Raw genomic sequence first — 22,297 nt, 5'->3', positions numbered from 1 at the left:
CCTTCATCAAATTTCTCAAGTGGTTACGAATTTATATTTTCTCTAAAAACTTAAACTTTTAGATTAGACTTTCTAACAAGAACTGTCTTTCAGTGCTCTCAAACTCTCACATAACATTACTCTTAGCTTATGATGATAGCCAAACTAACTTTCCTTCTATCTGTGCTTCACTATGGTAACTTTTCACCTCCCTTGGATTTCAGGCACTTATTTATGATCCTTTCTATTCCAAGTAAAGTGATCTATGACCTGCCCAACCTAATTGACATAGAGAGTTAGACTTTGATAGATCCAAGTTTAACGTCCTTGCTTTTCCAATGGGGTCAGTCTAATCAATTCGCTAGTCACCATTATTCAAACCCTAGTTGGTACCATAGTAGCAACAATTACAAATACGGCCATCGGACGCAAGATTCCAAGGTCCTCACCTCAACAACTCCCTCCTACCTCGGTCACCTAAGCCGTGGCAAATGGGTAGATGTCTCCAATATCTACTTTGGTAGATCTAGCTTGTCTGTGTCAATTGCGTCCTTCAAGGGTCGGTGCACTATTTAAGAGGATGATCGAGAAGAAAGAACCTAATTATCATCTGGGTTTCGAGGTCGTAAAGTAATAAGGTCTCTTGTATCTTTTATCACGTTGGTGGAAGCCAAATGGGTGAAGAGAAAAGGTCCTGACCATATAACGAAATTAAATTAAAAATCGCCGTTGAAAGACTTTAAATGGAAATAAAAAGAAAAGAAAGCATCCTGCCCACCGCATATTGATCTCCTTGATTGACGGGGACGACTTGTTTGGAGTCGAATGTGGCTTGTCAATCTAGGCTTTTTTTAGGGTCTGCGAGTCTTTTTGACTCTGGAAGGGGAGGCTTTTTCTAGGGTTTTGTCTAGTGTCTTGGTCAAGCATGGGTCTAAAATCTTGCAAACGAGGAGCTGTATGTGGTTCTCTCTTGTTGATTGTTCCCCGTCGAGTCGACTTTTGTTGCAATAGATCGCACGTCATTCATTTCGAGACTAGAGGATTGACGACAACTATTTACCCCAAGAACTTGATCTCAAGAGATTCGATTGAATAGGAATCGAACTCGACGCTTCGTGCTCCCTACCACGAGGGCTATTTTGCACATGGGACAATCACCGCAAACGATTGTAGAGATGCTTAATTAAGTCCTTTTGCCCTTCCTTTGGCAGAGGTAACCAATCAATGTCACCAACCAAAACTAAGGTAAAATCAAACATGAGAAGTGCTATGATAGCAAACAGCTGTAAAATTTCGATTGCAGCTTTAATTTTGCCAGTGCCTTGAGGGGCTCATGGAACCCAACTTCACAAAAGGCACTATTTTAAGGGAAATTCTGATTGAATCAGCAATCATGATGTTGGGAAGAGAAGGGCCAAAATGAATTATAAAAGAGAAAAGGTAATCCTCTGGAAGACATAATCACCCTCACCCACCCACCACGTTTTCTGATAACATCAATGTGGCCAAATTCATATTGCAGAGGCAATGCATATTGATCAACCATAATGAATTGGTTGGACCCTCCTCAGTGGTCTATTCAACTGGTCCTCAGCATTCGGATTGCCCAAAATCCAGGATTCAATTCCTGTTCTTCTGTTGTGGATGATTGTGGGTGTATGTGCATGTGCCCAATTCATCCTAATCACTGGAACCGAAAATCGAACCAAAGCGGCCTTACTTGACAGGTTTTAGGCCGGTTCAAATGGGATTGGCTAGATTCCTAGGTTAAAATTGGGGAACCGGCCTTGACCGCTCCAGTTCAGATTTAATACCGTGAATTGGTTTTGAAACGATTTTTACAGCCGGTTCTTGGGTTGAACTTGGTTTTGAACCGGTTTTTAGCTAATTTTTTTTACTTTGTTTGGAAAAAAAAGGATAAATATGTTGGAGATGGGTCTCAAATCTAGGAACCTTGACCACTTTACCACAAATTGTTCACATGATATGCTTTTCTTAAATACTTATATCACTTATACTTAGGCTCAGTTAGATTTCAAGCCAGTTCCCAATGAAATCGGTTTGGTTCCCGGATCCGAAATTAGAGAACCAACTCTAACATGGTAGCTTTTAGGTTCTTGATCTGTAACCTGTAAATTTTAAAACCAATCGCCCTACTTTAAACCTCCAAATCGGGTTCCTCTCCGAAGCAACCAAATTAAAAATCGTAGAATCACGAGCATAAGTGAGTGAGTCTTGCATCCGATCCATTGTCTGGATGGGCTTAGAACAAGGGATTCAGCTTATTGGGCTAGTCCAAGCTCGTTAAACCTTGGCAAGTGACTTTCTCTTTGGGCCTAGAAAATCCCACAGGCCCATCCAAGGGTGAGTTCGTTTATTTGAAGCCCAATGAAGCAAGATGTAGAACCAGAGCCCATAGTGCAGCTCTCATCTCAGCACTACACGAGAACCATTCAAATTGTTGGGAAGTTCTTCCCAGGGATCAATAAGAGAGAACTTGAGATCAAGCTTATCAAGGTATTCAATCGGACTCGCCTCACTTGAAAAACCTAAGCTGGTGAATTACAGGCTGAGTAAGACATATCAACTGCTCCGCTCCACAAGAAATCCTTGATGCGGGACTTTTCTCATGCAGCCCTCAACACGTGCACCTTAACACAAATCAATTCGACACCAATCTCTCTTCACAGATTCCCGAGTTGCTTCTTTCTACAAATTGCCAATGCCGAAGAAGTTGGACTCGACGTGAATCGAGAATAGGTTCCACAAAAACTTTAGGAGGACTCCATTCCTAGCTCATGTAACCCTTTCCATAGTTGGAGAAGTATTATCGTTCGTAAGTATGCATAGATGTTGCCTTTGATCGGATTGAAGAGGTAGACTTAGGGTGAGTTCGGGAAAACTATGATAAGTAGCTTCGGACTTTGCAACTTGGACATATAGAAATTAATAGCTAAAAATTTGCCAAGTACTTGAAAACTACTATGGAATCTTACAAGATGCCTCCATAACAAAACTTATGAAGCTATGGTCCTCTTTGATATGATGGTCTAACTTGAGAGCTATGATTGGAGAGGCCAACCACTAACACAATGACATAATAATTTTCAAGGGCCCAATCTACCTGAGTGCTAGAGACACCATGAATTTGTCGTATGTCAATTTCTAAATTGAGTGATTTAGGAATTGGCAAATTTGCACTATTTGTGGTAATTTTTATCACTAACATTACTCGTAAAAATTTCAAAGCCGAGAGACTCTCTCACTCTACCCTTTTATTTTAGGGAAAATGAAACAAATGTGCAATGTCCTCCATGAACTTTTAATTTGTTCAAAGTGGTATCCGAACTATTTGTAAATGTTTAATGTAGTCATTCCATCTACTAAAAAGGCAAAATAGACATTATTTGAAGACATGGATTGCTATAAGCTAAGTTGGAGCTTTAAAAATGATAAGCCAACATGTCTATCTTTTTTATCTGTCTACTTTGGAAAATGAAAAAGAAATTAGAGGCGTTAACATTTATATCGTTATTTGATGACATCGATTATTAAATCCTGATTTGGGGTAAATATCTTACTTGGATAATCCATGTGTAACTTTTTTTTGTTGTACATTATTTAAACTTAACGGATTGAAAGCCAAGTCAGCAAATTCGAGAGAAGGACACTAAAAGTGCCAAAAAATTGCGTACAACGCTCACTTTAGTACCAAAAGTTTTCGCCAGATCACTTAAGTGTCAAATAGGAGGAAAAACGATCACTTAAGTGTCAATAGCAAGATAGTCTAGCCAAATTGATTACTTAACTTTTTTAATTAAAAAAAATGACATGGCATTTTTTTTTAAAAACCAAGTCCACATGGAGTACAAAAACAAAGCCGGATTGCCGGCCTACGTGGCTCATTCAAAAGAAACAACGTCGCATAGCCTTTGGCCAAAATGACGTCGCACAAAGCGAATCAAAATTGGGCCTTCAAGTTCCTGTTCCTACACGACACTACGAACTCCTCCTCGCTCGCTTGTCGTAGCTTGCTCGCCAGCACCGTCACTCACTCGGGTTTGTCATCTTCTCTCCCTTGCTTAATTGGCTGGAAAAATTAAGGCTCAGAGGGAGGGAAAAAGGGTTCTTGGTAACGTCACGAGGACAACGGTGGTAGATATTTCAAGATTGAGCTGGTAATTTTGGGGACAAAGCGAAATAGGAAGTGAACTTGAGTTCAATGACCGGTTAAGGGTTTGAAATTTGGGGGGGGGAGGGGGGGTCCTCTTTCAATTTAGAGATTTAGGGTTCTTATTTGGGGAAAAGGTACTAGACAACGTCGTTTTAGGGTTTAGATGTTGATTGGACTCTCCGGCAAACCATGTCGGCTTAAGAAATTAATAAAAAAAAGGCCATGTTGGATTTCCGGCCAAACATATTAGAGTTGGTACTTGGTACTTAAATGATCCAAATGAAACTTTTGGCACTAAAGTGAGTACTATACACAACTTTTGGCACTTCAAATGTCCTCCCCAGCAAATTCCATTAACTTGAATTTACAAAAGGACAACATTATATATTTTCATATAATTGAGGGACTGGATTGAGTATTTACCAATAGTTCAGGGCTTTATTGAATAAATTAAAAGTCATGGACGATATTGCACATTAAATCGAAATTCATGGACTATTTGTTGCAATTTCCCATTATATTAATTATTTTTGTTTCATTTCATTTATTTTTTTTTTTCTTGAAATCAGGGTGTCGGCTATGGAGTTTTCATGAGATGTTGCATTACGTTTAATGCACAGTGGTGATGATCCACGGGTGAATTCACTAAAAAACCCTCAATTTTAGGTCAAGTCCCAAATCTGTCCCGAACTTTTTTTTGTCTCAAAAAAACCCCAAACTTTAGGTCTAGTCCCAAATCTGCCCTGAACTTTTTTTATCTCAGAAAAAATCCCAAACTTTAAGTACAGTCCCAAATATACCCCGAATTTTGTTTTGTGTAAAAAAAAAGGCAAATTTCAATTTATTTTCAAAATTATACCCCGTGATCTTGTCCCAACTTGATGCGGCACTTCCACATTTATAACAAATCCACATCAGCAAAGTAATGGAGCAATAGATACAGACCAATGTTGCATTTCCACTTCGATAACAAATCCATCCCAATAAAAATTGTTGAAATTCTCCAAAATAAAACCATTCTAGAATATGAAAGTTATGGACGATAACAATCCAAAAAAACTTTTTTTAAGTTAAAAAAAACTAATTTTTAGGTTAAGTCCAAATTTGCTCCGAATTCTTTATCTAAAAAAAGGTCTCATTACTTTGTTAACGTGGATTTGTTATCGACGTGGAAGTGTCACGTCAAGTTGGGACTAGATTACGGGGTATATTTTTTAAAACAAATTGAATTTTGGTGATTTTTTTTACATAAAACAAAATTCGGGACAGATTTAAGACTGGACTTAAAGTTTGGAGTTTTTTCTGAGACAAAAAAAGTTCAGAGCAAATTTGGGACTAGACCTAAAGTTTGGAAATTTTTATAAGATAAAAAAAAGTTTTTAGTAGATTTTGGACCTAACCTAAAATTGAGGATTTTTTAGGGAATTGGCCGATGATCCACGTGCTTGCATTCAATTTTGTCTTCGATCAACAGGGATTGATAACCAGAGGACATCAAATGCACCAAAGATTGAACCTTCAGTCTCACCTATCAAGAACTGACAGCTGACATTCAGAGCGCTTCTCATTCTCTCTTTTCCTTCTTTGTCTCTCAACCATCAGATAGAGTGGTTCAGAAACTTTTCTGCACAATCTCGATCAACGGTCCAAAGGGTAGGTGAAGTTGGATTTCATTTCCATAAGAACACGATATGTGTACATTTAAACAGTAACTTCATCTGAGAATGCGCGAGCGTCGTGACCACAAGGCCGTCAAAGACGCGATTTGCTTCGTCCATCGAAACATGAATAGAACATCTCTTGTAGGATCTACATCTTCGTCGATCGGACAGATGTTTGGAGACAGCCCATCGACCGTATCACGAAATTAGTGAGATTTCCTGACACTAATAAATTGGCATTTTGGCTGTGAAGGGTGGGCGGTTAATCTGTTGTTTTAGGGCAGGATTGCTGTAATTTTCAAATCTGTCAATTAAAGAAGTGGAGTGACTAAGCTGCACCTACTGTGACTTGAAGGCTAAGACCAGATCAGTGGGGCCATAATGCACTGAACACCAATGCTTAGGAAAGAATCTTTGGGGACAGAATTTGCTACGTCTATGGACGGACCATCCGAAAAAGCCAAGCTTTTAATGCGTTCGAGTGATCAGTATCTTCGTTATCGCTGTCTTCTCCCTGTACGAGGCTCTCAACAACGGATGGATACAGAGGTAACAGACTTAGCAGTTATGTGATTTCCACTTCATTTTGTTCTTTGTTCTAGTCAAATTCTGCTGGTTTATCTCCATGAATCTTCTTTCGACCATGGATATGAACATGTTCATCAATCTTTCTAGAGCTGCCATCGGTTTAGAGAGAGATTTTCTGGGTGTTGTATGACCCTTTTATGGGTTCAGTTTCAGTGCCCTTCTTGTTAACAGGATGAGAGAGAGAGAGAGAGAGAGAGAGAGAGATGGTATCATAACTCTTCTTGATTTGCCAATTTGTCTTCTGACTGAATTACATCAGACAATCCTCTGCTTAGTTCAAAAACTGAGGAAGTCTGGTACAGTTTACCAGTTCTTGAACTGCTATTTTCATGGCATGCATGAGCTTGATACCCTGATTCATGTGATCGCAATTGTATAGAAAAGGAACCGTTTAGACTTCAATTTGTCATTAGAACATCAGTTCCTCAAACCAGGACACTGGACACTCGGAGTGTCATTCTTGTTGGTAATGCTTTATGTGAATTCATCTGATTCCCCTTACCATCTGTTCCTCTATAAATCTTATGGAATAGGAATTATTAGTGTCTTTTATATGCATATTTGAAAGAGACCAAGGTTTATCTCCATTGTAAAAGGACCTGGAGGAGCGAATTGGATGGCCGCTCGGGCTTGAGATTATGAACTTGAGACTCAGACTGTTCGAGAGCTTACAATCTGCGACCATCGATCCCCGATCTCTTCGTGCACCCTCGACCTGTTTCTCCTCGTTTTCATCCTCTGCCCTTGACACAGAGGTAATTCTGCCTTCAAAAATATCTCTAGGCCCTTTCTCTTGCTACGTAAAAAGAACATGCTTAGTGTGACTGGTGCATTAAACCAAAGACTTTCACTTCAGTTGTGGTCTGATATCTTTCCAACTGTTTATTAAACGAAATCGCCGAACCTCGAATGATGATTTCAATGATTCAAACCTTTTGTCGCTCGGTACAATTGGATCAAATTAGCATATGCTTCTTGATATTAGCATTCTGTCTACTGTGTAACGAGTGGAACGTCGCCTTTTCTCTTGCGAGACCGATCAGTCGTCGGCGTCCTTCTTCCAAGACAGCAGCGTGTCACTTGGTCGCCTGATCGGGATCAGACCCGGTAACAGCGGGCGGTTATATTTCCCCAACTCAAGGTCGATTCAGCATGAAGAACCAGCGACGAGACTAGTAAGGGGCTCTCTCTCAGAGAAAACCAAAGGGCGCCGAGCTGATGTAACCCAAGGAATCTGCGTTCCATTACTACTTAGCATCCTTGTAAGAATGAGCCCAAGTAAGAGCAAACCAAAATGATTGTTCCTCGTGCGGGTGATGTTGTCAAACTGTATTGAACACGCTTGATTCCATCACAGACGGTATCCACACCGGAAATAAACCTTTATGTTGCTGTTCTTGCGAAGGCCCAGGCCTAGCAAGAGAATTTCTGCTTGACACTTGATGATATTACAGTTTTTTTGGGATAATTGTCTAAAAAGTCCTAAACCAATTGTGCGACGACTAATTCAGTCCTAAACATTTCAATTTGGCCAATTTAGTCCTAAACCCTTTAACAATTTGCCAATGTAGTCTTTCAAGCCAAAATTGATCAGAAATCGTGGCCACTGGCCGTTCTATGTAGCACGACCAGCACTGATGTTAATGATTTCTGCATTTTTTTTTAAATTTCCTAGATTATTTTATGAATTTTTCTATATTTCTTTTCTTTCTTTTCTTTTTTCTTCATTGTTCACTTCTTGAAAGAGCCAGCAGCGGTCGCCCGCCAGATCTAGCCGCAGGCAAGGGCCGCGACCCTTGCTTGCTGGCCCTTCCGAGAAGTGAATTGTGAAAAAAAAGAAAAGAAAAATTTATAAAAAACTTGGAAAAATTTTAGCAAATGTTATAAAATGGTCGGCGTCAACAATGGCCATTCTCCACGGTCAAGCCACGTAAGATGGCTGGCGGCAACGTTTTTTTATTTCCGTCCAATTTTCATTAAAAAAACTACGTTGACAAATTATCAAAAATTTTAGGACTAAATTTGGCCAATTTAAAATTCAAGATTAAATTGGCCGTCGGATAATAGGTATGAGACTTTTTAAACAATTTTCCTAGTTTTTTTTTTCGGGACTTGTTTTGGTGAGAATTGAGATGAGTTCATCAAATAGTTTTGATTGATGGATTCAATAGTAAGTGAGAAAAAATTTAGTCTTTAGAGATCATTGGTGAACGAGGAGTGATCAATTTCAGTGTGCGCCAATTATCGATCTAGAACTAGGAACTGACCATGCAACCATAAGTTCCAAAATAAAACTGGTTGGTTTTGAGCCACTAGGTCATGAATCGCCCTGTTTTATGTTTTAGGTAAAAAAAATTTAACTTCTTATAGTAAGTTGCACCATTTCCTATAAAAATATTTGTTGAACAAGTAGTCATATTGTTGTTCGTTCATGTTAAAAACTATGGTTCAATTCCTGATGGGTGCTAAAGTATTTTTTTTCTAAAAGATGCTTCAAAACCGATTTAATAGTGATTTAACTTAGGAACTAGATTGTTTAAACCGGTTCCTGGATAAAACTGGCGGTTCCGACCTTGGAACCGGGAACTGAATCGGTCTAGGGCCGGTTTCAGGTTCATAAAACTAGATAACAAACCGGTTTTCCCAAAAAATCGGCCCTAAACCGGTTGGTCCAAGTTGATTCGCTCATGTTCAGACTAAACGAGACCTGATTCTCACCGCTTGTGATGTGCTCTACATCCACCTTAATCAATCTCTCTGCGTAATTCGTCTATCATAATCCTACTAGATGTAAATTCGCTCATTACCTAACATGACTAAAAATCACAGTGCCATTATCTAGTTTGTTGCCTATTAAAAGCATCAATACACATGTTCTTGCATATGTCTAATTGGATTGCGTGCATCACACTAGGTAATGTTCTAATTCTTTGTTTATAAAAGCGAAACGGTGGTGAATAGTAAAAGGGTGATGTGGCTTATCCACAATTTTTTTTTCATTTTTGTTTAGACCAGGTGAGTGTTTTTAATAGTTTTTGTCTTGTCTTTTCTTCTTTTTTTTTTTTGGTCGACATATGGTGGTGAGTGATTTTTTAAAGATTATTTTTTTTATATCCAATTGTTGAACAATATTGGAAATTCAACCGTTGCTAATTTTTTTTTTATTTTCAATCTCAAAACTATTCGACCAAAGAAAATCTCAAAACTAAATTTAAAAATGTAACACGCTTTGTTTATTTTCTCTCCATTTTGGCTGAGAGCTGGTCAGCGAGTTTCTTTCATAATTTGGGAAAAGTTCAAATTAGGATCTGAAATGCACCCATTTTCTCAAATAAGGGACTGAAGTGGACTTTGTGTTAATAAGGACATGAAGAGCCCTCATTTTTTCAAATAAAGGTCTGAAGAGGATTTTGTTTTAAATAAGAGCATGAAGTGGCTATGTCTGTTTCCAATAATTACCTAACTTTCTAGATGGTACGGGTATTTTCTTTTTTAACTTTTTTTTTCTTTTTTTTCTTTGTTTTTCCTTTCTTTTCTTTTTTTCATTTTTTCTTTCTTTTTCTGGTTTTCTCTTTGTTCTTCGCCGGTAGCCAGCAACCTGCCACCAGCAAAGCTCGGGAAGGGCTAGGCGAAGGTGGTGAGGGACGGCTAGGGGTGGCCGATGAGACCTTCGCCCAGGCAAGGTCGGCCCTCGCATGTGGCTATCGTGGACAGCCTTGCCCAAGGTGAGGGTCACCTCGCCGGCAGCTAGCGAGGCGGCCCTCACCCAACCCTTCCTTAGCTTCACCAGTGGCTGATCGGCCACCAGCAAAGAACAAAGAGAAAACCATAAAAGTAAAAAAGAAAAGAAAGGAAAAATAATTTAAAATGAAAATTGTCTTTAAACAAAAATGCCCTTGACTGGCCGGAATATTTTGCTGGCCAACGAGGTCAGGCCCTTATTTGAAATTGACATGACCACTTTAAACACTTATTTGAGACTGACATGCTGCTTCAGGCCCTTATTTAGAATTTTCCCTCATAATTTTTATCTCGTCTTTTTTTTTCTAATATTAGACATGGTGAGTGACTTTCACATATCACTTTTTGTCCAATTCTTGTACAACACTGGAGGTTATTCGCCAAAATCTTTGCAAAAACCCACATCAATTCACACGAGATTTTTCGATTTTCCGAGTAGTTCAACTCATCGGCGGCAAATTTCTCATATAAATAGTATACGCCGTGCTCTTTATCGTCCTCCTGTCCTTTGTCGGGCGAGCGTCAGGCCATGAGATTCTCGAACGTGGATAGAACTATGGGGAACAACAAAATCCACACTCGAATGATAGATTAATTCGGATACAAAGAAATCGGATCGAGACTCCGATACCTAAGTCAGGAGATCCCACTCGAGAAATTTAGGCTGTCAAAAAGGGAAACTACACAAATGTTCGGCGCCCGGCAATTTCACAGTCAAGCTACGCAGGACATATTTCCAACATGCAAACTATCGAAGCGAAACACTAGATTCTTTGTTTCCTTACAATTTCGAACGTCCATTGGCGACGAGTCTAATCAGATGGCGCCGTGCACGAACAAATGCGTCGCCATAAGCGTGGACATGTAAAGTCGCATCAAGAAAGAACAAGGGAGAGTGCACGATGTGGATTCCTTGTGGATGGAACTCACAACAAGCACCCAATCGCAAGTGACAAATCACCAAAAGGAGAAAGATTAACAAAATCATGTCGGGATAAGAAAAGAGTCAAATCTGCGAAAGCAATTTAATAAAAAAATCAAACGTAAGCGACCAATTGAATTCTAACCTTTGACATGCACATGAGAACAAAAGAGGAGGGGATGACCAAAGCTTGTGGCGGTTTGGTCGGCGCAGTTAATAAAACGAAGAATGGAAGGTGGAAGGTGGGCATCTTAACGTCATTTCTTCATCTGACCAAAACCCACCCTTCAACTTCAACCCCAATCTCTACTCATCGGATGTTTTGTGATACCTAAAAAATAACTCGTGTGGACAGATTTTGTTTTTATTAGTAATATCTTGGAGGACTGTAGTAGACTCGTTAAATGGGTAGGTCGGGTTGGGTTTGGATCGGGTCATAAATGGTCCGATCCAACTTAACCCATTTAACTCGTATATGACCCATTTATCACAAGGCAAAAATCTTGACCCATACCTTATCCGATCCATACCCAACCCATTTAACTAAATCTAGGAAAGCTTATTTCTGATAATTATTTTAAAAAATTGTGTTGCTAAAATATTTTCATTCAATACAAATCTTTTAGAAAAAATTAAGACTCCATTTATTTCGCAGAAAATATAACATTTCTGGAAAATGTTTTTAGGAAAATGACAGTATTTTCTGATAATTGGATGAAACATGGAAATGAACTAGAAAGTATTTTCCTAAAAACATTTTCAGTATTTTCTGATAATTGGATGAAACGTGGAAATGAACTAGAAAATATTTTCCACCGTTTGGTACGAAAAATCATATTTTCCTCTATGCACTCATTTTAATAGTTTAATATTTTTATATTTATTTTTAAAAAATCATATTTTAATTATTTTTCTTTTTCTTTTTTTTCCTTTTCTTTTTTCTTTTTTCTTCTTCCCCCGCCGGAAAAAGAAAAAGAATATAAAGAATATAAAAATTATAAAAATCAGAAAATTAAAAAAATTGAAAATTTCACTTAAGCTTTTTGGATAACCCATTTATGACCTATTTAATATCCATGTAAGACCATTAAGTTAATAAACAATCCATTAATGACCCATTTAAGTCTATTTTTAAAACTAAACCTAACCCATTTATAACCCACAATCATTAAATATGGGTTATTATATGGGTTCTTGACCCATTTACCACCTCTAGGTTGTAGGGACGACTCGATCTTGGATGTTTGAATTGTGGGGTAATGTGAGGAGCAACTGTGGCTCAAATCGAACATTTTATAACGAGTGTGAAACCCTTATGATAACACTCGGAGGACATTGTTGGCACTAATCGGCCAATCCTTTTTTTTTTTTCTGAAAGAAAGGATTGGGTGCAAAATAGATTCAATTTAACCTTTTGGAATCATAATCCATCATTTCAATCCTCAACTAAATTTTTCAATAAGTAATATATCAGAAGTTTTGTGTGTTCTTGAACCCCGACATCTAGTGCGCCCCATCTAACAATTGCATGCTTAGTGTTGGGAATTTCCCGAATTTTCTCTTTATATCAACAACACTTGAAAATTGAAAAAAAAAATTCACAGGGTTAAATGGAGCTTAATCCTCAAATTGTTTACAATCGTGTACGATCTAATAACAAGAGCACATAAAGTGCAAGTTGTGATCGAACGATGCTATCCTTGTCATCTCGAACGAGCGTCTTTCTTTTCACGGCGCGTGTATTGACCATCATTGAATGCGAGATGAAATGATTACCGAAATTGATAGATAGTACATCTCGAAAGTAATAAGCGAAGTACTTTCGGGAACTTTCATGCTCTTTTAAGAAATCAATCTCCCTCGTGTCGCGTCGATTCAAACTCACGTGCCCGTAATTCTCCCGTAAAACATAAATATTTCTCATAATTTCCCAAACCGATAATCAAAATTTATTTATTTTTCTCGATGCGAAAGTGCCACCAATCTCTGTTCTCCCACCCAACCTCGGCCAATATACATCCTCGTTTCCCACAGAGTCACGAGCCACTGGTCACACTACTGCCAAAGGGGCCGGTGGTGGACTTGCGGATGACGTGGAATTTACCGTCTTACCCAGGACGAGCTGCTGACGTCACCGAGCACGAGGCCCCGCCCCTCGTGCCCATGGAAGTAATTTCGCCCCAGTCGTTGGGAGGCGAAAGGGGGGGGCGCCTTCGGTTCGGTGGTCCGGTTGGTGGGTCCCCCTCGGGGGTGGGCATCATCGTTACAAAAGCACGGGAACCTCGGAATTTCGGTCTGAAACTTTTCGAGATTCTTGAGGTCTCTCTGCCTTTTGTCTCTCTCCCCTTCGCGTGCTGCTCCGACGACAAGAAGAAGAAGAAGAAGAAGAAGAAAGAAGAAGAAGAGATGATGGTGGAGCTGTTCGTGCTGGGTTGCACGGGGTTCGTGGTGTTCCTCCACGGGGCCAACTTCTTCTTCCACGTCCTCTCCCACCACTTGGCCATTCGATCCCTCAGGTTTCGCTGCTTCTGTTCCTGGTTCTTGATCCTGCTTTGCTTGTCCGATTCGGTTCGATTCGTTTGTCGTCCGATTCTTTAACTTTTAGCTTGAATTAGGGGGGGAAGATAGAGAAAAGGGGTTTGCCCTCGATTTCTGTGATTTCCCTGGGAATTGTCTTTCGTTCTTTTTGAATTTCCTTTGGTTTGTTTGGTTCTTTTGGCTGCAGCTTCCTGGGTTTTGTTGGCTGGTAGGAACCGATTAGAAGGAAGATGGAGAGGTCAGGCAATGAGGCGGAGTCCTTTTGACAGCATGCAGAAGATGGAACTTGGCCTCTGCTCTGACCATTTTGTAGATAACCTCATTTTGATTGATCTCGAAGGGATTATGTAGCTCGTAAATAACTCTCCAATGAGGGATTAAAGCCATTTTGCATGACACGGATGTGGCGAGACGATCGCCCGAAATTCTAATCCTTCAGTTGTTCATTTTGGTGTGACTCTCTCTCTCTCTCTCTCTCTCTGTACTCCTCTTTGCAAAGAGATCAGATAGATGATTGAGAGAGTTCATGCTAGTTTGGAATGATAGACTGAATTCTGTTTTAGGGTAAGTGAAGGTTCATGAATTTGAGTCACAAACCTTGTTATCGCTCTAATGGCGAGCAAGTATGACCGTCAGGAACGCATGAGTTAAGGCGGATGCAAGGTCGATCCTGCGCCAACTCAAGAACGAAGGGTTGTTGATGGTTCTGGGAATTTTTCAAAAGGGTTGTTGATCTTCATGTTCTTGAATTGATGCAAACTAAATTCTGTGAATGCTTCTTCTTCTTCTTCTTCTTCTTCGTTTGCCCCTCAACACCAACGCAAGTTCGCGGCCTTTTGGCCTGAAATTGCAGAACACTGCTTCAAGTCCCTTTGATCATGACTTGACAATGACTCCTCCTCAATCATATCAAAGTCAACATTGTCCCCAGCATGCATTGCCAGAAGCTAAAGCAGCTGCATAGTAGCAATTATACCCTCTGGTGATTGTGATGGAGTTCTATATGTCCAAGGACAGAGAATGAGATGATCTTGTCCTGATCTTTTGGAGATTTTCTTGTTTCTTTTAGCTCGATTTGAAGATTTGGAGTGCACTCAATGTTAAGGCGTTAATTCATTCTCATTGATGTTTTGAAGATCTGGGGTTTACTCAAGATGAAGCAAATATCATAAATAAATATAATTACATGCAAAACAATTGATGATCCTGATGGTTAAAACCTTACATCCGGTAAAAACAAAGTCCAACAGTTGGTATTATTCTTATCACTTTATAGTGGCCAAGAACAAAGTAAGTTAAATAACATGTGGATACCCATTTGACAAAGCACTTTGCTCTATTAACAAATAAAAGAGATTAAGATATTGATAAAAATATTTCATGACGAGATAGTACCTATACAGTAATCATATGTTTTAAGATTATCTAAACAAGATGATAACTACGTGCAAATGAAAATTAGCAAATTAATAATAAATTAATTCGGTCAACCACAAAGAGTTCATTGAAGTAAATAATTATTTTAAAAGAGCTCATAACATGATAGTGTGTATTTAATAATTATATGATGGTGGACGATAATAAAAAAAAATTACATAACATGATAGCTCCTACTTGGGAAAGAATTGAATAATATATAACTACATAATATCACAAGAAATTATCAATTCTTGCCAAAAAAAGATAGCATAGGCATCAAAGGAACAATTCGGTAAAAAATGAAACTAAAATATATGAAATTGAGAAGACGGTGTCAAAAAATTCACATCTAAGCCTCTAGAAAAAGAGAGAAGCAAACGGAACAAAGATGAAATTTGTTCTGGCCAGCAAATTGTTCCACACAAATGACATTTGTTAACAGTTTTCTTTATGCTAGCAAAAAGAAGCGCCCCCAATATGTAATGTTCAAATGGGAAAAAAGAAGAGCAAAAGAATAGAGATTGTAATTTAACTGATCTTGTAATATATATATATATATATATATATATATATATATATATATATATATATATGTAAATTGTCGTAAGATGGGAAAATTGTTATATTAATTCAGAATTTATGAGAATTTTCTACAGGATATGAATCGAAATCCATTTAAATTATCGTTTTGTTTATTGGTTCGGCTCGGCTCGACTCGATTTAATTATGTCTGGAGAATGATTGGTAAGTTTTTCTACAAGATTTTTTTGCTGGGAAACTTGTGCGATAATGCAATCATTCTTTGGCCTTTATCTTTTGGTCCACACCTTGGTGTGGTTGGCGAGACATCCGTACGGGTAAACTAGCAAGTTACCAAATTATTGCACAGAACAACTTTCTCAATGTTGACAGCGAAAGCCTTGGATTTTTTGACACGATGATCATGTTGCGCCACTTTTAGATGTGCTTCCGCAAATACCGTAAATAAATATAGTTATATGCATAATAATTGATGATCCTTATGGTTAAAACCTTACATCCGGTAAAAACAAAGTCCAACATTTGGCATTATTCTTATCACTTTGTAGTGGCTAAGAACAAAGTAAGTTAAAAAAACGTGTGGATACTCAGTTGACAAAGCACTTTGGTCTATTAACAAATAAAAGATACTAAAAATATTGATAAAATATTTCATGACATGATAGTCCCTATATAGTGATCAAATGTTTTAAGATTATATAAATAAGATGATAACTACGTGCAAATGAAAATTAGCAAATTAATAATAAATTAATTCGGTCAACAAAAAGAATTCATTGAAGAAAATAATTATTTTAAAAGAACTCGATAGTGTATATTTAATAATTATATGATGGTAGAGGATAATTGAAAAAGTTACATACCTTCTAATTGTGAAAGAGTTGCATAATATATAGATACATAATATCGTAAAATACTTTCACAAACAAGTGATGACGATCATTAAAAGACTATACATGACATAATAACCGTACTTGACGAATGGGAAAATGACACAAACAGTCCCTGAATTTTGGCCCAATGTGCAATGTGATCTCCAAACTTTTAATTTGTTCAATATCATCCATGAACTTTAATCAAATGTGCAATATGGTCCATGAACTTTTAATTTATTTTAATGCTGTCTCTGAATTTATGTTACATGTTCAATTTAAACCCTGAATTATATGAAAATATTCAATATAGTCATTTCATTAATTCAAGTTCAAGGATTACATTGAACATGTACCAAAAGTCTAGGGATCACATTGAATAAATTAAAAGTTCAAGGACCACATTAAACATTAGGCTAAAATTCATGGACTACATTGAACAAATTAAAAGTTCAGAGATCACATTATACATTAGGCCAAAGTTCAGGGACTACTTGTGTTATTATCCCTTGATGAATAAATAATATTAGAAGATTATTATAAATGTACATTTCATTTATACAAATATAAAGATCGAGACAAAAAATCGTGCATCATTTCACCAACAAACGGTGAAAATGGATATGTGTTCGGATTCTTTGAAGGAAAGGTAAGAAAATTTTGATGAACATTGTAAAGCGATCAACATAGTGCCGCCAACACACTAAAAAATTTTCCAATAATCTATTGGCAACTGTTGATATATTTTTTAATATTTTCAATTGTTTTTGTTTAACTAATATTACTATTCCATAAGGTATTTTAACAACAACAAAAAGTTCAAAGAATAGTCTATATCACACTTTAAGACATATTTATTGAAATGTTATCTTAACTTCTACACATTGTCTCGTACTCTTTTTTATTTAATATCAATTAATTCTCACAAAGACGATAAAGTATGAAGCCCCCATATTTCAGTATGGTGGCATGAATGTCTACATAAAATGTGAAATACTGTAACATGAATAAAAAAAATATATTGACCAAAAATCATGATACAACCAAATTAAAATTAAAAAAAAAATTGGAGAACTGGTTTACTTGAGGCATCAATACATGCAAAATATATCAACTACCAACTGTTGGTAACAAAATATTCACAAGAAAAGGAACAAATGTGTGAATATTCTTATTTTGAAGATAAATCAAGGGAATTCTAGATATATATGCATTCTTGGAGATTGCATATTTTCTGAAGATATCTAATAATTCTTTTTGTGATACATTGTCATGGATGACTAGAAATCATCAATTCTTGCCAAAACAAAAGATAAGCATAGGCATCAAAGGAACAATTCGGTAAAAAATGAACTCAAATATATGAAATTGAGAAGATGATGTCGAAAAATTCACATATGGAAGTTTAATAATGTTTATGGGGATTCAATACCCCGTGCTCTGTCTGTGTACAAGTCCTCTACCTCTAGTTTCAACAAGGATTGCAGGAGTTTTGGCGTCTCGCTAAACTACAAAGATTTGCTCTTCCAAAAGTTAGATCTATGTTTTTTCAACCCGTTTTGGTTGTCTCTATACGGCTATGGTGTAGAGGAAGCCGAACTTAAGGGAAAATTGTCAAATCAGTCCTAAACCTATTGTACGGCGGCCAATTCAGTCCTAAACCTTTTAATTTTGTCAATTCAGTCCTAAACCTTTCTAATTCTTGCCAATTCGATCCTTCCGGCCGTTTGACAGCCGCCGACGTGCATTGCCGGTATGACGTGGCCGGCGGCCAGCGTCGCAATATTGCCGAGAGGTAATTTTTATTATTTTTTTTTCAATTTTTTAATCTTTTTTTTTTCTGATTTCTTCCTCTGGCCAATCCGGCGACCGGCGGCCGGCCAGAGGGAAGGGCCGGTGAGGTTGACCTCGCCGGCCTCGCCACTGCTGAGGCGAGGCCGACCTCGCCGTCGCATGGGGCGCGACGGCGAGGTCGAGCCTCGCCGGATCCGGGCGAGGCTCGACCTCGCCGTTGCGACCAGCGACGGCGAGGTCGGCCTCGCAGCTGCTGGCGAGGCCGACCTCGCCGTAGCCTGGTTCGCGACGGCAAGGTCGAGCCTCGCCCGGATCCGGCGAGGCTCGACCTCGCCATCGCGCCCCGAGCGACGGCGAGGTCGGCCTCGCCGCTCGCCGGGCGAGGCGAGGCCCGCAGCGGCGAGGCCGACCTCGCCGTCGCAAACCGGGCGACGGCGAGGTCGGCCTCGCCTCGGCGGCGGCGAGGTCGACCTCGCCGGCCCTCCCCTCGGCCGTCGCCGAACAGGCCAGAGGAAGAAATCAGAAAAAAGAAAAAAAGAAAAAAAAAGATTAAAAAATTGAAAAAAAAATAATAAAAAATTACCACGTCAGCGTTGGCCGGACGGCCGGCGCCGGCCGGCCAAAATTGGCCGGAAGGACTGAATTGGCAAGAATTAGAAAGGTTTAGGACTGAATTTGCAAAATTAAAAGGTTTAGGACTGAATTGGCCGCCGTACAATAGGTTTAGGACTGATTTAACAATTTTCCCGTAGGCATGCACCGCCAACTGGCAACGTCATAGTTATTAGAGAAGGAATTTTCAGCGTGTGCTCATCACTAATGATAATACAAGTTCCAGTGATCGGTCGCCAATTATTTTACTTACCATATTTGTTTTTATGGAACGACCCTACCGATGCTCTGTTGATCCTCCTTGATTTATGAATTTTGCTTTGTTTTGTTGTATTCAGGGCTTTGCACTGTTTCGATTTGCTTTGCCACGAAAGTTTATGTACTTCTCATCTATCATTTTGAGTAATGAATACAATTTTCTTTCAACAAAAAAAAATGGAGCAGAAAATAGAAACCATTTTACTCTAAAAAAAAATTACCCAAATAGCTTGCTTGCCTTTTCCATATCAAGTCGACCGAACAAAGATGAAATTTGTTCCAGCCAGCAAATTGTTCCCTACAAATGGTATTGTTAACAGTTTTTTTTTTTGGTCGAATAACAATTTTCTTTATGCCAGCAAAAAAAGCGCATACAATATGTAATGTTCAAATGGGAAAAAAAAAGAGCAAAACAATGGAGTGTGACTTAACTTATTTTGTAATATATATGTAAATTGTCGTAAGATGGGGGAATTTTAATATTAATTCAGAATGTACGACAAGTTTCTACAGGATATGAATCGATTTCCATTTAATTTGTCGTTTTGTTTATCGGCTCGATTCGATTTAATTATGTATGGAGAATGATCGGTTTGCTTTTCTCCAAGATTTTCTTGCTGGGAAACTTGTGCGATAATGCATCATTCTTCGCATTTATTCTTTGGTCCACATTTTGGTGTGGTGGGCGAGACGTCCGTACGGGTTGACTAGCAACTGACCAAATTATTGCATGGGACGATTCTCTCAGTGTTGCTAGTGACAAGCCTTGGATTTTTTGACACGATGATCATGGTGCACCACTTTTAAGACTGACGTTGTAAGACTGACGTTGTAAGACTGATGATCATGCTTCCATAACTCTCTGGATTGTAAGACTGACGTTGATTTGAGATTTCCAAATTCCAATTGATTGAACTCAGTTTCCCCCTTTCAAAGGGAAATCATTGTTAAATTTAATTTATCGATGGCGTGATAGACAGAACTAATTATAATATAAAAATTACAAAGAAAACTTGTGTTTAATTGTGCTTGATGTGGGTAGCACAAGTGTTTAATATGTGATTGGTATGATCTAGTAGATGTCCATAAGTATGCAATTCACACTGGGCAAGTTTTGTACTATGAAAGTAAAATAAGGAAGTAAGTCTCGCTACATTTTCATTAAATGATAATATGGTATGATGATCCATATTTCTATTAATTATTTAAGCCGCAAGATCATGACATCGCACCTTAAAAAAATTTCTTTAACAAACCCTACTCTCTGTGTGTACAAAATGGTGAACAACAAAACGATAGGGATAATTACATCGCGAGCCACTTATCGGATGTAATCAAGCCATTAGTTATCACTAATGTAAATGACGCTCTGTCAAAGCCAGCATTTTCTGATCAACCACCAATATTACAAACAAATCCAAAGGTAATAAGTAGACCGATTAAATGGGTAGGTCGGGTCGGGTTGGGTTTGGATTGGGTCACAAATGATCCGATCCAAATTAACCCATTGACCCGCTTATGACGTATTTATGAATAATGCAATTTTCTTGACCCATACCCGAGCCGAACCATGCTCGACTCATACACGAGCCGACTCGTATTGTTAAAGGACTTCCATATTTAACTAAATCTAAGAAAACTCATACCTAAACTAATATGAGAGAGCGAGATTGAGTAAGGGCGAGAGAGACAAGTTGAGTTTAAATAAGTTGTAAATCCATATAATCTATTTACAACCCATTTATGACCCATTTAATACTCATATTATACATATACCTATTTATAACCCATTTACTAAATATAACAAACCCATTTATAACCCATTTACTAATATATGGGTTAAGAAATGGATTTATGACCCATTTTAACAGGTCTAGTAACAACTCCCTCCCCTATTTATCGATGCTAATAATGTTTGTTAGAGTAGTCAACCCCTATAAGAGTTATGCAAAGGCCTAAATCTTCTAATTAAAGCCAGAATATCGCGCCTCGCCAGACTTTTCTCCGGAGAGGAGGAAAATGCGGTGTAGCCTGGTACACGCTAAGTCTAGGACTCGGACTTAACTTGGGCTCTTCCAAGCCCATATCATATCGCGACTGGTGGTTTAGGTTTTTAACCTGCAAATGATTTTTATCTATGAGCCACCACTAATCAATTGGGGAGAATCAATTAGAAATTTAAGTAAGGTGACGAGAGAATCACTATATTCCTAAGAACCAGAGATCAAATGAGTTCAGGGACTTAGTTACACTAGTTGAGTAACTAGTGCCATTTCGATACCTTTCATCCTCTTCATTTCATAAAATATTTGTCAAGCAGTTCAAATTTGATTTTAGGATTTATCTTCTAACATGTGAGGTAATCAAACGAATGTACAATTATTAAATATTAGTAGTCAAACTAGATATGCAGCCTAGGTTCTAACCCTAAGTAAAGCGACAACATTCAACACATGACAATTTATACAATTATATACTAATTAGAAAAACATACATGATGACAATACAACAGTAGTAAAAATAACATGCAAAATCCTATCGTATAGCCTTATAGGCTTATCCGATTTAACCATGATTATTAATCAAATAATTCACATAATTTTAAAAATTATTCAAAAATACTAATTTATAAACTATTTCCTAATTTTAAAAGAAATAAAAAAAACGATTTCTTTTATTTTCTAAATATTTTTATTATTTTTTAAAGATTTTTTAAAAAATTAATATTAAATTATAATAATAATATAATATATTACAAACGGATCCGGGTCGGATCTCCACATCCGACCCGAGTTCGTCGATCCATAGCCGGATCGGGCCTGATTCGCGGGCCCGGTCTGGCTCACAAAAAAGGTCCCAAACCCCTAAAAAAATAAATGAACTAAGCCCAGCTCAAATCCTATTTTCTAATCCAGCCCAGCCCACTAGACAAAGAAAAAGCGATTTTTTTAGGAAACCGGGTCGGGTTCATCGCCCAACCCGGATCCGACCCGGATTTCCCCAGCCGCAGACCCGACTCCTCTTCCTCCTCACCCGCGACGCCCTGCCTTCGCGGCCTGGCCCTACCGCTCGCGGCGTTTCACCTGCCGCGGCCGCACGCCGACGCCTAAAACCCAAGCCACCGTCGCCTCGCCGCCTTGCCGCCGTGAACCTAACCCGGCGCCGCTCCTCCGCCCGTGTTGCCGCCGGCTTGACGACC

General features: G+C 38.4%; 1 protein-coding gene and 1 pseudogene across 1 annotated transcript; both read left to right on the top strand.

Moving 5' to 3' along the window:
* The first annotated feature begins 5,828 nt into the window (after nucleotides 1-5,828).
* LOC115680501 (uncharacterized) lies at nucleotides 5,829-7,870 on the top strand (annotated as a pseudogene).
* Nucleotides 7,871-13,138: 5,268 nt separating this feature from the next.
* Nucleotides 13,139-14,060, top strand: LOC115680515 (uncharacterized). Its single transcript, XM_030604329.2, has 2 exons — nucleotides 13,139-13,581; nucleotides 13,791-14,060. Exons 1-2 carry the CDS (start codon nucleotides 13,154-13,156, stop codon nucleotides 13,813-13,815), a joined length of 453 nt encoding a protein of 150 aa, XP_030460189.1. The 5' UTR covers nucleotides 13,139-13,153; the 3' UTR covers nucleotides 13,816-14,060.
* Nucleotides 14,061-22,297: the final 8,237 nt, after the last annotated feature.

Source organism: Syzygium oleosum, unplaced genomic scaffold (genome assembly GCF_021117445.2).
Source record: "Syzygium oleosum isolate NSW1041296 unplaced genomic scaffold, Sole_v2.1 Sole_v2.11, whole genome shotgun sequence".
Classification (NCBI taxonomy): Eukaryota; Viridiplantae; Streptophyta; class Magnoliopsida; order Myrtales; family Myrtaceae; genus Syzygium; species Syzygium oleosum.
Note: the sequence above shows the minus strand (reverse complement) of the source record. Positions and strands in the feature narration are given on the sequence as shown.